Raw genomic sequence first — 12,500 nt, 5'->3', positions numbered from 1 at the left:
TTTGTGTGAAACTGTTTGTGTGAAACTGTTTGTGTGAAACTGTTTGTGTGAAACTGTTTATGTGAAACTGTTTGTGTGAAACTGTTTGTGTGAAACTGTTTGTGTGAAACTGTTTATGTGAAACTGTTTGTGTGAAACTGTTTATGTGAAACTGTTTGTGTGAAACTGTTTGTGTGAAACTGTTTGTGTGAAACTGTTTATGTGAAACTGTTTGTGTGAAACTGTTTGTGTGAAACTGTTTATGTGAAACTGTGTTATACCGTTTATGTGAAACTGTTTAAACTGTTGATGTGAAACTGTTTATGTGTGAAACTGTTTATGTTAAACTGTTTGTGTGAAACTGTTTTGTGTTGTTTATGTCAACTGTTTGTGAAACTGTTTATGTCAAACTGTTTGTGTGAAACTGTTTACCTGAAACTGTTTATGTGAAACTGTGTGAAACTGTTTATGTGAAACTGTTTATGTAAGAACCAAACCCACAGGAGGAAACGACTCGAGTAAAAACAGACTAAACGTTTATGTTTGTTTATGTTTATTTGACTCTGAAAATATTTGTTGATCTTTGATTCTTTGTTCTGATTTGAAATCACGATACTGAAAAAAGAGCAGGAGGAAGTGTCTGGGGTGAGGGAAGTCTGGAGTCTCTGCTCAGACTGATTTTCCCCGAGAATTTTATTTCCTTCATTTTCTTGAGCTGAAAAAAAAAAATCACAGACGAGAAACGACGAAAACTGAATCAAAAATCTGATTTTTACAGAAAAAAATATGTAATTTAATTAAAAGTCCACCAAGTTCACCTGCCTCTCACCTGTCCCTCACCTGTCTCTCTCCCTCACCTGTCTCTCACCTGTCCCTCCTCACCTGTCCCTCACCCTGTCTCCTCACCTGTCTCACCTGTCTCACCTCACCTGTCCTCTCTCTCACCTGTCTCCTCACCTGTCTCACCTGTCTCTCTGTCTCTCACCTGTCCCTCACCTGTCCTCCCTCACCTGTCCTCTCACCTGTCCCTCTCACCTGTCTCTCACCTGTCCCTCACCTGTCCCTCACCTGTCCCTCACCCTCACCTGTCTCTCACCTGTCTCCCACCTTCACCTGTCCCTCACCCTCACCTGTCTCTCACCTGTCTCCTCACCTGTCCCTCACCTGTCACCTGTCTCTCACCTGTCCCTCACCTGTCACCTGTCTCTCTCCCTCACCTGTCTCTCACCTGTCCCTGTCACCTGTCTCTCACCTGTCCCTCACCTGTCTCCTGTCTGTCTCCCTCACCTGTCTCTCACCTGTCTCTCACCTGTCACCTGTCTCTCTCCCTCACCTGTCTCTCACCTGTCCTCACCTCCCTCACCTCACCTGTCTCTCACCTGTCACCTGTCCCTCACCCCTCACCTCTCCTGTCTCTCACCTGTCTCACCTCACCTGTCTCTCACCTGTCCTCACCTGTCTCTCACCTCACCTGTCNGTTTATGTAAGAACCAAACCCACAGGAGGAAACGACTCGAGTAAAAACAGACTAAACGTTTATGTTTGTTTATGTTTATTTGACTCTGAAAATATTTGTTGATCTTTGATTCTTTGTTCTGATTTGAAATCACGATACTGAAAAAAGAGCAGGAGGAAGTGTCTGGGGTGAGGGAAGTCTGGAGTCTCTGCTCAGACTGATTTTCCCCGAGAATTTTATTTCCTTCATTTTCTTGAGCTGAAAAAAAAAAAATCACAGACGAGAAACGACGAAAACTGAATCAAAAATCTGATTTTTACAGAAAAAAATCTGTAATTTAATTAAAAGTCCACAAGTTCACCTGTCTCACCTGCCTCTCACCTGTCCCTCACCTGTCTCTCACCTGTCCCTCACCTGTCTCACACCTGTCCCTCACCTGTCCTCACCACCTGTCCCACCTGTCTCACCTGTCACCTGTCTCTCACCTGTCCCTCACCTCACCTGTCTCTCACCTGTCTCTCACCTCTCACCTGTCTCTCACCTGTCACCTGTCCCTCACCTGTCCTCACCTGTCTCTCACCTGTCCCTCACCTGTCCTCTGTCACCTGTCCTCTACCTGTCCCTCTCCTCACCTGTCTCTCTCACCTGTCTCACCCTCACGTCTCTCACCTGTCTCTGTCACCTGTCCCTCACCTGTCCTGTCACCTGTCTCCACCTGTCTCCACCTGTCTCTCACCTGTCCCTCACCTGTCCTCTCACCTGTCTCCTCACCTGTCTCCTCACCTGTCCTCTGTCTCTCACCTGTCCCACCTGTCCTGTCTCTCACCTGTCTCTCACCTGTCTCACCTGTCTCTCACCTGTCTCTCACCTGTCCTCCACCTGTCCCTCACCCTCACCTGTCCTCACCTCACCTGTCCTCACCTGCCTCTCACCTGTCACCTGTCCTCCTCACTGTCCCTCACCTGTCCCTCACCTGTCCACCTGTCTCCTCACCCTCACCTGTCCTCTCACCTGTCTCACCTGTCCACCTCACCTGTCTCTCACCTGTCTCTCACCTGTCCCTCACCTGTCTCTCACCTGTCTCACCTCACCTCTGTCCCTCTCACCTGTCTCACTCTGTCCTCACCCTCACCTGTCCCTGTCTCCTCACCTGTCTCACCTGTCTCTCACCTGTCCTCACTGTCCTCACCTCACCTGTCTCCTCACCTGTCCCTCACCGTCCCTCTCACCTGTCTCTCACCTCTCACCTGTCCTCTCACCGTCCCTCACCTTTCCTCTCACCTGTCTTCACCTGTCCTCACCCTCACCTGTCTCTCACCTGTCCCTCTTCACCTGTCCCTCACCTGTCTCACCCTCACCTGTCTCTCACCTGTCCCTCACCTGTCTCACCTGTCTCTCACCTGTCTCTCACCTGTCCCTCACCTGCTCTGTCTCACCTGTCCTCACACTGTCTCCACCTGTCCCTCACCCTCACCTGTCTCTCACTGTCCCTCAACCTCACCTGTCTCTCACCTGTCCCTCACCTGTCCTCTCACCTGTCCTCACCTGTCTCTCACCTGTCTCTCACCTGTCCCTCACCTGTCTCACCTCACCTGTCTCTCACCTGTCCCTCACCCTGTCCTCTCACCTGTCTCACCTCACCTGTCTCTCACCTGTCCCCACCCTCACCTGTCCTCACCTGTCTCTCACCTGTCCCTCACCTGTCCCTCTCACCTCACCTGTCTCTCACCTGTCCCTCCTCACCTGTCTCACCTGTCCCTCACCTGTCCTCACCTGTCCTCACCTCTCACCTGCCTCTCACCTGTCCGTCACCTGTCTTCTCACCTCTCTCTCTCACCTGTCCCCTCACCCTCACCTGTCCTCACCTGTCTCTCACCTGTCCTCACACCTGTCTCTCCACCTGTCCTCTCACCGTCTCTCACCTGTCTCTCACCTCACCTGTCCCTCACCTGTCTCTCACCTGTCTCTCACCTGTCCCTCACCTGTCTCTCACCTGTCTCCTCACCTGTCCCTCACCCTCACCTGTCTCTCACCTGTCCCTCACCTGCCTCTCACCCTCACCTGTCTCTCACCTGTCTCCTCACCTGTCCCTCACCCTCACCTGTCTCTCACCTGTCCTCACCTGTCCCTCACCTGCCTCTTACCTGTCCCTCACCTGTCCTCACCTGTCTCTCACCTGTCTCTCACCTGTCTCTCACCTGTCCCTCACCTGTCTCACCTGTCCCTCACCTGCCTCTCACTCCTCTCACCTGTCTCCTCACCTGTCCCTCACCCTCACCTCTCACCTGTCTCTCACCTGTCTCTCACCTGTCCCTCACCTGTCACCCTCACCTGTCTCTCACCTGTCTCTCACCTGTCCCTCACCCTCACCTGTCTCTCACCTGTCTCCTCACCTGTCCCTCACCTGTCCCTCACCTGTCCCTCACCTCACCTGTCTCTCACCTGTCCCTCACCTGTCCCTCACCTGTCTCTCACCTGTCTCTCACCTGTCCCTCACCTGTCCCTGTCTCACCTGTCTCTCACCTGTCTCACCTCACCTGTCCTCTCACCCTCACCTGTCTCTCACCTGTCTCTCACCGTCCTCTCTCAACCTGTCTCTCACCTGTCTCTCACCTGTCTCCTGTCACCTGTCCTCTCCCTCACCTGTCCCTCCCTCACCTGTCTCTCACCTGTCTCTCAACCTGTCTCTCACCTGTCTCTCACCTGTCCTCACCTGTCACCTGTCCCTCCTCACCTGTCCTCTCACCTGTCTCTCACCTGTCTCTCACCCTCACCTGTCTCACCTGTCTCTCACCTGTCTCTCACCTGTCCCTCACCTGTCCTCTCACCCGTCCCTCACCTGTCTCTCACCTGTCCCTCACCTGTCCCTCACCCTCACCTGTCTCTCACCTGTCCCTCACCTGTCCTCTCACCTGTCTCTCACCTGTCCCTCACCTGCCTCTCACCCGTCCCTCACCTGTCTCTCACCTGTCCCTCACCTGTCCCTCACCCTCACCTGTCTCTCACCTGTCCCTCACCTGTCACTCACCTGTCTCTCACCTGTCCCTCACCCTCACCTGTCTCTCACCTGTCGTACCTCACCTGTCTCTCACCTGTCCCTCACCCTCACCTGTCTCTCACGTGTTCCTCAGTCATGTCTCGTTTTGTCCTCAGTCATGTCCTCGTTGTGTCCTCAGTCATGTCTCGTTGTGTCCTCAGTCATGTCTCGTCATGTGTCTCAGTCATGTCTCGTTGTTCCTCAGTCAATGTCTCGTTGTGTCCTAGTCATGTCTCGTTGTGTCCTCAGTGTCTCGTTGTGTCTCGTTGTGTCCTCAGTCATGTCTCGTCATGTGTCCTCAGTCATGTCTCGTTGTGTCCTCATCATGTCTCGTTGTGTCCTCAGTCATGTCTCGTCATGTGTCCTCAGTCATGTCTCGTTGTGTCCTCAGTCATGTCTCGTCATGTGTCCTCAGTCATGTCTCGTTGTGTCCTCAGTCATGTGTCCTCAGTCATGTCTCGTCGTGTCCTCAGTCATGTCTCGTCGTGTCCTCAGTCATGTCTCGTTGTGTCCTCATGTCTCGTTGTGTCCTCAGTCATGTCTCGTTGTGTCCTCATGTCTCGTCATGTGTCCTCAGACATGTCTCGTGTCCTCAGACATGTCTCGTTGTGTCCTCATGTCTCGTTGTGTCCTCATGTCTCGTCATGTGTCCTCAGTCATGTCTCGTCATGTGTCCTCAGTCATGTCTCGTTGTGTCCTCAGTCATGTCTCGTCGTGTCCTCAGTCATGTCTCGTCATGTCCTCAGTCATGTCTCGTTGTGTCCTCAGTCATGTCTCGTTGTGTCCTCATGTCTCGTTGTGTCCTCATGTCTCGTCATGTGTCCTCAGTCATGTCTCGTCATGTGTCCTCAGTCATGTCTCGTTGTGTCCTCATGTCTCGTTGTGTCCTCAGTCATGTCTCATTGTGTCCTCAGTCATGTCTCATTGTGTCCTCAGTCATGTCTCGTCATGTGTCCTCAGTCATGTCTCGTTGTGTCCTCAGTCATGTCTCGTTGTGTCCTCAGTCATGTCTCGTTGTGTCCTCAGACATGTCTCGTGTCCTCAGACATGTCTCGTTGTGTCCTCAGACATGTCTCGTGTCCTCAGTCATGTCTCGTTGTGTCCTCAGTCATGTCTCGTGTCCTCAGTCATGTCTCGTTGTGTCCTCAGTCATGTCTCGTTGTGTCCTCAGTCATGTCTCGTTGTGTCCTCAGTCATGTCTCGTTGTGTCCTCAGTCATGTCTCGTGTGTCCTCAGTCTCGTTGTCTCGTGTGTGTCCTCAGTCATGTCTCGTGTGTCCTCAGTGTCATGTCTCGTGTCCTCAGACATGTCTCGTGTCCTCAGTCTCGTGTCTCGTGTCTGTCATGTCCTCGTGTGTCCTCAGTCATGTCTCGTTGTGTCCTCAGTCATGTCTCGTCATGTGTCCTCAGTCATGTCTCGTTGTGTCCTCATGTCTCGTTGTGTCCTCAGTCATGTCTCGTTGTGTCCTCATGTCTCGTTGTGTCCTCAGTCATGTCTCATTGTGTCCTCATGTCTCGTCATGTGTCCTCAGTCATGTCTCATTGTGTCCTCATGTCTCGTTGTGTCCTCAGTCATGTCTCATTGTGTCCTCATGTCTCGTTGTGTCCTCAGTCATGTCTCGTTGTGTCCTCATGTCTCGTTGTGTCCTCAGTCATGTCTCGTTGTGTCCTCAGTCATGTCTCGTTGTGTCCTCAGTCATGTCTCGTTGTGTCCTCAGTCATGTTGTCCTCTCATGTCTCGTGTCCTCATGTCTCGTTGTGTCCTCAGTCATGTCTCGTTGTGTCCTCAGTCATGTCTCGTTGTGTCCTCATGTCTCGTTGTGTCCTCATGTCTCGTTGTGTCCTCATGTCTCGTGTATGTCTCGTTGTGTCCTCATGTCTCGTTCGTTGTGTCCTCATGTCTCGTCATGTGTCATGTCTCTCAGTCATGTCTCGTGTCCTCATGTCTGTTGTGTCCTCAGTCATGTCTCGTTGTGTCCTCAGTCATGTCTCGTTGTGTCCTCATGTCTCGTGTCTCGTCATGTGTCTCAGACATGTCTCGTTGTGTCCTCATGTCTCGTCATCATGTGTCCTCAGTCATGTCTCGTTGTGTCCTCAGTCATGTCTCGTTGTGTCCTCATGTCTCGTTGTGTCCTCATGTCTCGTTGTGTCCTCATGTCTCGTCATGTGTCCTCAGACATGTCTCGTTGTGTCCTCATGTCTCGTCATGTGTCCTCAGTCATGTCTCGTTGTGTCCTCAGTCATGTCTCGTTGTGTCCTCATGTCTCGTCATGTGTCCTCAGTCATGTCTCGTTGTGTCCTCATGTCTCGTTGTGTCCTCATCATGTCTCGTTGTGTCCTCAGTCATGTCTCGTTGTGTCCTCATGTCTCGTTGTGTCCTCATGTCTCGTCATGTGTCCTCAGACATGTCTCGTTGTGTCCTCATGTCCTCATGTTGTGTCCTCGTCATGTCTCGTTGTGTCCTCATGTCTCGTTGTGTCCTCAGTCATGTCTCGTCATGTCTCATTGTGTCCTCAGTCATGTCTCGTTGTGTGTCCTCAGTCATGTCTCGTTGTGTCCTCCTCATGTCTCGTCATGTGTCCAGTCATCAGTCATGTCCTCATGTCTGTTGTGTCCTCAGTCATGTCTCGTTGTTCCTCCTCATGTCTCGTCATGTGTCCTCAGTCATGTCTCGTTGTGTCCTCATGTCTCGTCAGTTGTGTTGTCCTCATGTCTCGTTGTGTCCTCAGTCATGTCTCGTTGTGTCCTCATGTCTCGTTGTGTCCTCAGTCATGTCTCGTTGTGTCCTCATGTCTCGTTGTGTCCTCATGTCTCGTTGTGTCCTCATGTCTCGTTGTGTCCTCATCATGTCTCGTTGTGTCCTCATGTCTCGTTGTGTCCTCAGTCATGTCTCGTTGTGTCCTCAGTCATGTCTCGTTGTGTCCTCAGACATGTCTCATTGTCTCCTCATGTCTCGTCATGTGTCCTCAGTCATGTCTCGTTGTGTCCTCATGTCTCGTTGTGTCCTCAGTCCTCATGTCTCGTTGTGTCCTCAGTCATGTCTCGTTGTGTCCTCATGTCTCGTTGTGTCCTCAGTCATGTCTCGTTGTGTCCTCAGTCATGTCTCGTTGTGTCCTCAGTCATGTCTCGTTGTGTCCTCATGTCTCGTTGTGTCCTCATGTCTCGTTGTGTCCTCAGTCATGTCCTCTTTGTCCTCAGTCATGTCTCGTTGTGTCCTCAGTCATGTCTCGTTGTGTCCTCATGTCTCGTTGTGTCCTCAGTCATGTCTCGTTGTGTCCTCAGTCATGTCTATGTCTCATGTCTCGTTGTCCTCAGTCATGTCTCGTTGTGTCCTCATGTCTCCTCAGTCTGTGTCCTCAGTCATGTCTCGTTGTGTCCTCAGTCATGTCTCGTTGTGTCCTCAGTCTCGTCCTCATGTCTCGTTGTGTCCTCATGTCTCGTTGTGTCCTCAGTCCTCAGTCATGTCTCGTTGTGTCCTCAGTCATGTCTCGTTGTGTCCTCAGTCATGTCTCGTTGTGTCCTCAGTCATGTCTCGTTGTGTCCTCATGTCTCGTTGTGTCCTCATGTCTCGTTGTGTCCTCAGTCATGTCTCGTTGTGTCCTCAGTCATGTCTCGTTGTGTCCTCAGTCATGTCTCGTTGTGTCCTCAGTCATGTCTCTTGTCATGTCTCGTTGTGTCCTCAGTCATGTCTCGTTGTGTCCTCAGTCATGTCTCGTTGTGTCCTCAGTCATGTCTCGTTGTGTCCTCAGTCTCTCATGTCTCGTTTGTGTCCTCAGTCATGTCTCGTCTGTGTCCTCATGTCTCGTCATGTGTCCTCAGTCATGTCTCGTTGTGTCCTCAGTCATGTCTCTTTGTGTCCTCAGTCATGTCTCGTTGTGTCCTCAGTCATGTCTCTTTGTGTCCTCAGTCATGTCTCGTTGTGTCCTCATGTCTCGTTGTGTCCTCAGTCATGTCTCGTTGTGTCCTCAGTCATGTCTCTTGTGTCCTCAGTCATGTCTCGTTGTGTCCTCAGTCATGTCTCGTCGTGTGTCCTCAGTCATGTCTCATTGTGTCCTCAGTCATGTCTCGTTGTGTCCTCAGTCATGTCTCGTTGTGTCCTCAGTCATGTCTCGTTGTGTCCTCAGTCATGTCTCGTTGTGTCCTCAGTCATGTCTCGTCGTGTCCTCAGTCATGTCTCATGTCTCGTGTCCTCAGTCATGTCTCGTCGTGTGTCCTCAGTCATGTCTCGTCGTGTGTCCTCAGTCATGTCTCATTGTGTCCTCAGTCATGTCAGGTGCGTCCCTGTCGCTGGAGGAGCACCTGTCGTGTCCCATCTGTCTGGACTTGTTGTCAGATCCGGTGTCGACTCCGTGTGAACACAGTTTTTGTAGAACTTGTCTCGTGTCTCACTGGGACAGAAGCTCCGAGTGCAGCTGCCCTCTGTGCCAACGCCGCTTCACCGCCCGCCCGCACCTGCGCGCCAACCCCCTCCTCCACCAGGTCCTCTGCCAGGTGAGACCCTGCCACTGCACCCGCCGCTTACATCAAAGTATTTACTCCAGAGAGTATTTACTCCAGAGAGTATTTACTCCAGAGAGTATTTACTCCAGAGAGTATTTACTCCAGAATATTTACTCCAGAATATTTACTCCAGAGAGTATTTACTCCAGAGAGTATTTACTCCAGAGAATATTTACTCCAGAATATTTACTCCAGAGAGTATTTACTTTACTCCAGAGAGTATTTACTCCAGAGAATATTTACTCCAGAGAGTATTTACTCCAGAGAGTATTTACTCCAGAGAGTATTTACTCCAGAGAGTATTTACTCCAGAGAGTATTTACTCCAGAATATTTAGAATATTACTCCAGAGAGTATTTACTCCAGAGATATTTTACTCCAGAGAATATTTACTCCAGAGAATATTTACTCCAGAGAATATTTACTCCAGAGTATTTACTCCAGAGAGTATTTACTCCAGAGAGTATTTACTCCAGAGAGTATTTACTCCAGAGAATATTTACTCCAGAGTATTTACTCCAGAGTATTTACTCCAGAGATATTTACTCCAGAGAATATTTACTCCAGAGAATATTTACTCCAGAGAATATTTACTCCAGAGTATTTACTCCAGAGTATTTACTCCAGAGAATATTTACTCCAGAGAATATTTACTCCAGAGAATATTTACTCCAGAGAGTATTTACTCCAGAGAGTATTTACTCCAGAGAATATTTACTCCAGAGAATATTTACTCCAGAGTATTTACTCCAGAGAATATTTACTCCAGAGTATTTACTCCAGAGTATTTACTCCAGAATATTTACTCCAGAGAGTATTTAATACTGTGGGGGCAGGGGGCGGAGCCTCGTACAGACTCGTACTGCTAACTGAAAGGAGGGTTTGAATAGGGCCCATGAGAGATCTCTAGATGACTCAGACCTGGAGGACTGTTGAGGATCTTCAGGCAGGTCTTTGCTGAGGAACGTTTCGTCTTTAAGACGCTTAAACAAAATGAATCTTAAAAACATTTGTCCAGTGACAGATCAGAGTTTTGTTTTCGTCGTGTTGGAGAAAACCACAAACTCATCCAGACGTTTTATTGTGACGCAGGTGAAGAAACAAACTCAGAAACAAGAACAACCAGAGACCAGACCTTCAGAACCACAAGAGTCCAAAGCCCAGGTCCAGAGTGAGAGCACGTCTACCAAGAACATGTCCTCGTCCTCAGAAGTGAAGAACATGTCCTCGTCCTCAGAAGTGAAGAACATGTCCTCGTCCTCAGAAGTGAAGAACACGTCCTCGTCCTCCTCAGAGGTGAAGAACACGTCGTCGTCGTCGTCGTCCTCAGAGGTGCAGTGTGACGTGTGCTCTGAGCCCAAGCTGAAGGCCCTCAAGTCCTGCCTGGTGTGTCTGTCCTCCTTCTGTGAGAGCCACCTCCAGCCTCATCTCACAGTCTCTGGGCTGAAAAGACACCAGCTGATGGAGCCTGTGGAAAACCTGGAAGACAGGATGTGTCCCACACACCAGCGCCCCCTGGAGCTCTTCTGTTCCACTGATGAGAAGAGCGTGTGCATGATGTGCTCCCTCCTAGAGCACAAGAACCACGAGTTTCTGCCTCTGAAGGACGCGTTTGAGGAGCAGAAGGTTTCGCTGGAGAAGAGTTTGTCCGAGAACAGACGGAAGGTTCTGAACCGGAGGCAGAAGATGGAGCAGATCCGAGCGGCGCTGGAGCAGAGTCAGACGCAGGCGCAGGCGCAGACGGAGGAGATGGTGGAGGTCTTCAGTCAGGTCGTGGAGAAGGTCCAGAGCTGCTTGGACCGACACTCCGAGATCATCGAGAAGACCCTGAGCAAACATGAGGAACGCGCTCAGATGCTCCTGTCCCGACTGGAGCGGGAGATCCTGGAGCTGGAGAAAAGCGGCGCCGAGGCCGAGCGTCTCTCGCGCTCTCGTGACCCGCTCCACTTCCTGCAGCACCTGGCGGCGCTGGCGCCCCCCGCCGGGCTGGAGGATTGGAGCGGCGTGAGCTTCGAAGCCGCCGCCTTCGAGGGGACGGTGGCGCGCGCTCTCGCCGCCTTCACCAACGCTTTGAGCGACACGCAGCGGCAAGTCCAGGAGGCGGAGCTTCGACGAGTGCGCAGGAGCGGCGTGGACGTGACCCTCGACCCCGACACGGCGCACTGCAAACTCGTCCTGTCCAGAGACAACAAGAAGGTCCACTACAGCGACGGCAAGAAGAAGAACCCCGAGAAGGTACACGCGGGCGCGAGGGGGCGGGGCCTAAAAGAGCCGCCGAGAATCGATCATGACCGTTTAGAGAATCGAGAATCACCAACAGAGAAAATCAAAAAGTTTCACCAGAAAAACACTGATCCTTTACGGTTTCGTCAATGACGTTTTCAAACGCTCAAAAAATGAAAATATAACGGCAGCAAAATGAGCTGATTTTCTGATTTATTTAAGTGTAAATTTTATCATTTCGTAAATTTGATTAAAAAAACTAAACATTTTTCTGAATTAAAACCAGCGACGTCTTAATGTCGTTCTGTGAAACAGACAAACTGTTCAAATTTAATTATATTTATTATATTTTATTATTGAAAATTATGACAAACACAAACTGATCTACAAATAAACAGCAGGAATTTATTTATTTTTTCTTAAAGTTTTGAAGAATTTCACAATTTGCTCAAAAACAGCATCAACTCAAACTTTTTCTTTTTTTTTTATAAAAAAAAAAAAGAGTAAAACTTTAAAATTGGATCAAACTGAAGCACGTCGACACTTTCTCTTCTTAAATTTAACTTTATGTAAAAACACAAACCTGCTCATTTAACACGACAACATTCTGCTCCACCTTATGATGTCATCATGTGGTCATACAGGAAGTGCTCCTGGATCATTTCAGTCGATCTCGACTGAACTAAAGGGAAAAGGAGCTGTTCACTTGATGACATCACGAGGTGGAACAGAGTGTTTCAGATGTAACAGATAGAGTTTCTCGGACAAAGTGAAATCAGGAGTTTTAACGTCTTAATCACGGTGATGTTGTTTTAATTTTATACATTTATATTTGCTGATTTGCCTCTGTGTGTGTGTGTCTCGTGTGTGTGTGTCTCGTGTGTGTGTGTGTGTGTGTGTGTGTCTCGTGTGTGTGTGTGTGTGTGTGTCTCATGTGTGTGTGTGTGTCTCGTGTGTGTGTGTGTGTGTGTGTGTGTCGTGTGTGTGTGTGTGTGTGTGTCTCGTGTGTGTGTGTCGTGTGTGTGTGTGTGTGTGTCTCGTGTGTGTGTGTCGTGTGTGTGTCGTGTGTGTGTGTGTGTGTGTGTCTCGTGTGTGTGTGTGTGTGCGTGTGTGTGTGTGTCATGTGTGTGTGTGTGTGTGTGTGTGTGTCGTGTGTGTGTGTGTGTGTGTGTGCGTGTGTGTGTGTCATGTGTGTGTGTGTGTGTGTGTGTGTGTGTGTGTGTGTCTCGTGTGTGTGTGTGATGTGTGTGTGTGTGTGTGTGTGTGTGTGTGTGTGTGTGTGTGTGTCATGTGTGTGTCTCATGTG

At 49.9% G+C, this 12,500-nt stretch overlaps 2 protein-coding genes across 2 annotated transcripts in view; one reads left to right on the top strand and one right to left on the bottom strand.

Moving 5' to 3' along the window:
- Positions 1-11,347, top strand: part of LOC110173879 (E3 ubiquitin-protein ligase TRIM47-like) — an 11,759-nt gene extending 412 nt beyond the window's left edge. The window contains exons 2-3 of the mRNA XM_055158539.1: positions 8,736-8,962; positions 10,064-11,347. Of these exons, the coding sequence (XP_055014514.1) occupies positions 8,738-8,962; positions 10,064-11,347 (1,509 nt within the window). The 5' untranslated portion in view covers positions 8,736-8,737. The remainder of the gene's footprint in view (positions 1-8,735; positions 8,963-10,063) is intronic.
- Positions 11,348-11,487: 140 nt separating this feature from the next.
- etaa1a (ETAA1 activator of ATR kinase a) overlaps positions 11,488-12,500 on the bottom strand; it is a 24,893-nt gene continuing 23,880 nt past the window's right edge. The window contains exon 7 of the mRNA XM_055158538.1: positions 11,488-11,498. Coding sequence (XP_055014513.1) covers positions 11,488-11,498 — 11 coding nt within the window. The remainder of the gene's footprint in view (positions 11,499-12,500) is intronic.

The sequence above is a fragment of the Boleophthalmus pectinirostris genome, unplaced genomic scaffold (assembly GCF_026225935.1).
Source record: "Boleophthalmus pectinirostris isolate CB_2022bp ecotype Guang Dong unplaced genomic scaffold, ASM2622593v1 HiC_scaffold_22, whole genome shotgun sequence".
In the NCBI taxonomy this organism is placed as follows: domain Eukaryota; kingdom Metazoa; phylum Chordata; class Actinopteri; order Gobiiformes; family Gobiidae; genus Boleophthalmus; species Boleophthalmus pectinirostris.
The sequence above is the reverse complement of the archived record's forward strand: the minus strand, read 5'-3'. Positions and strand labels throughout refer to the sequence as shown.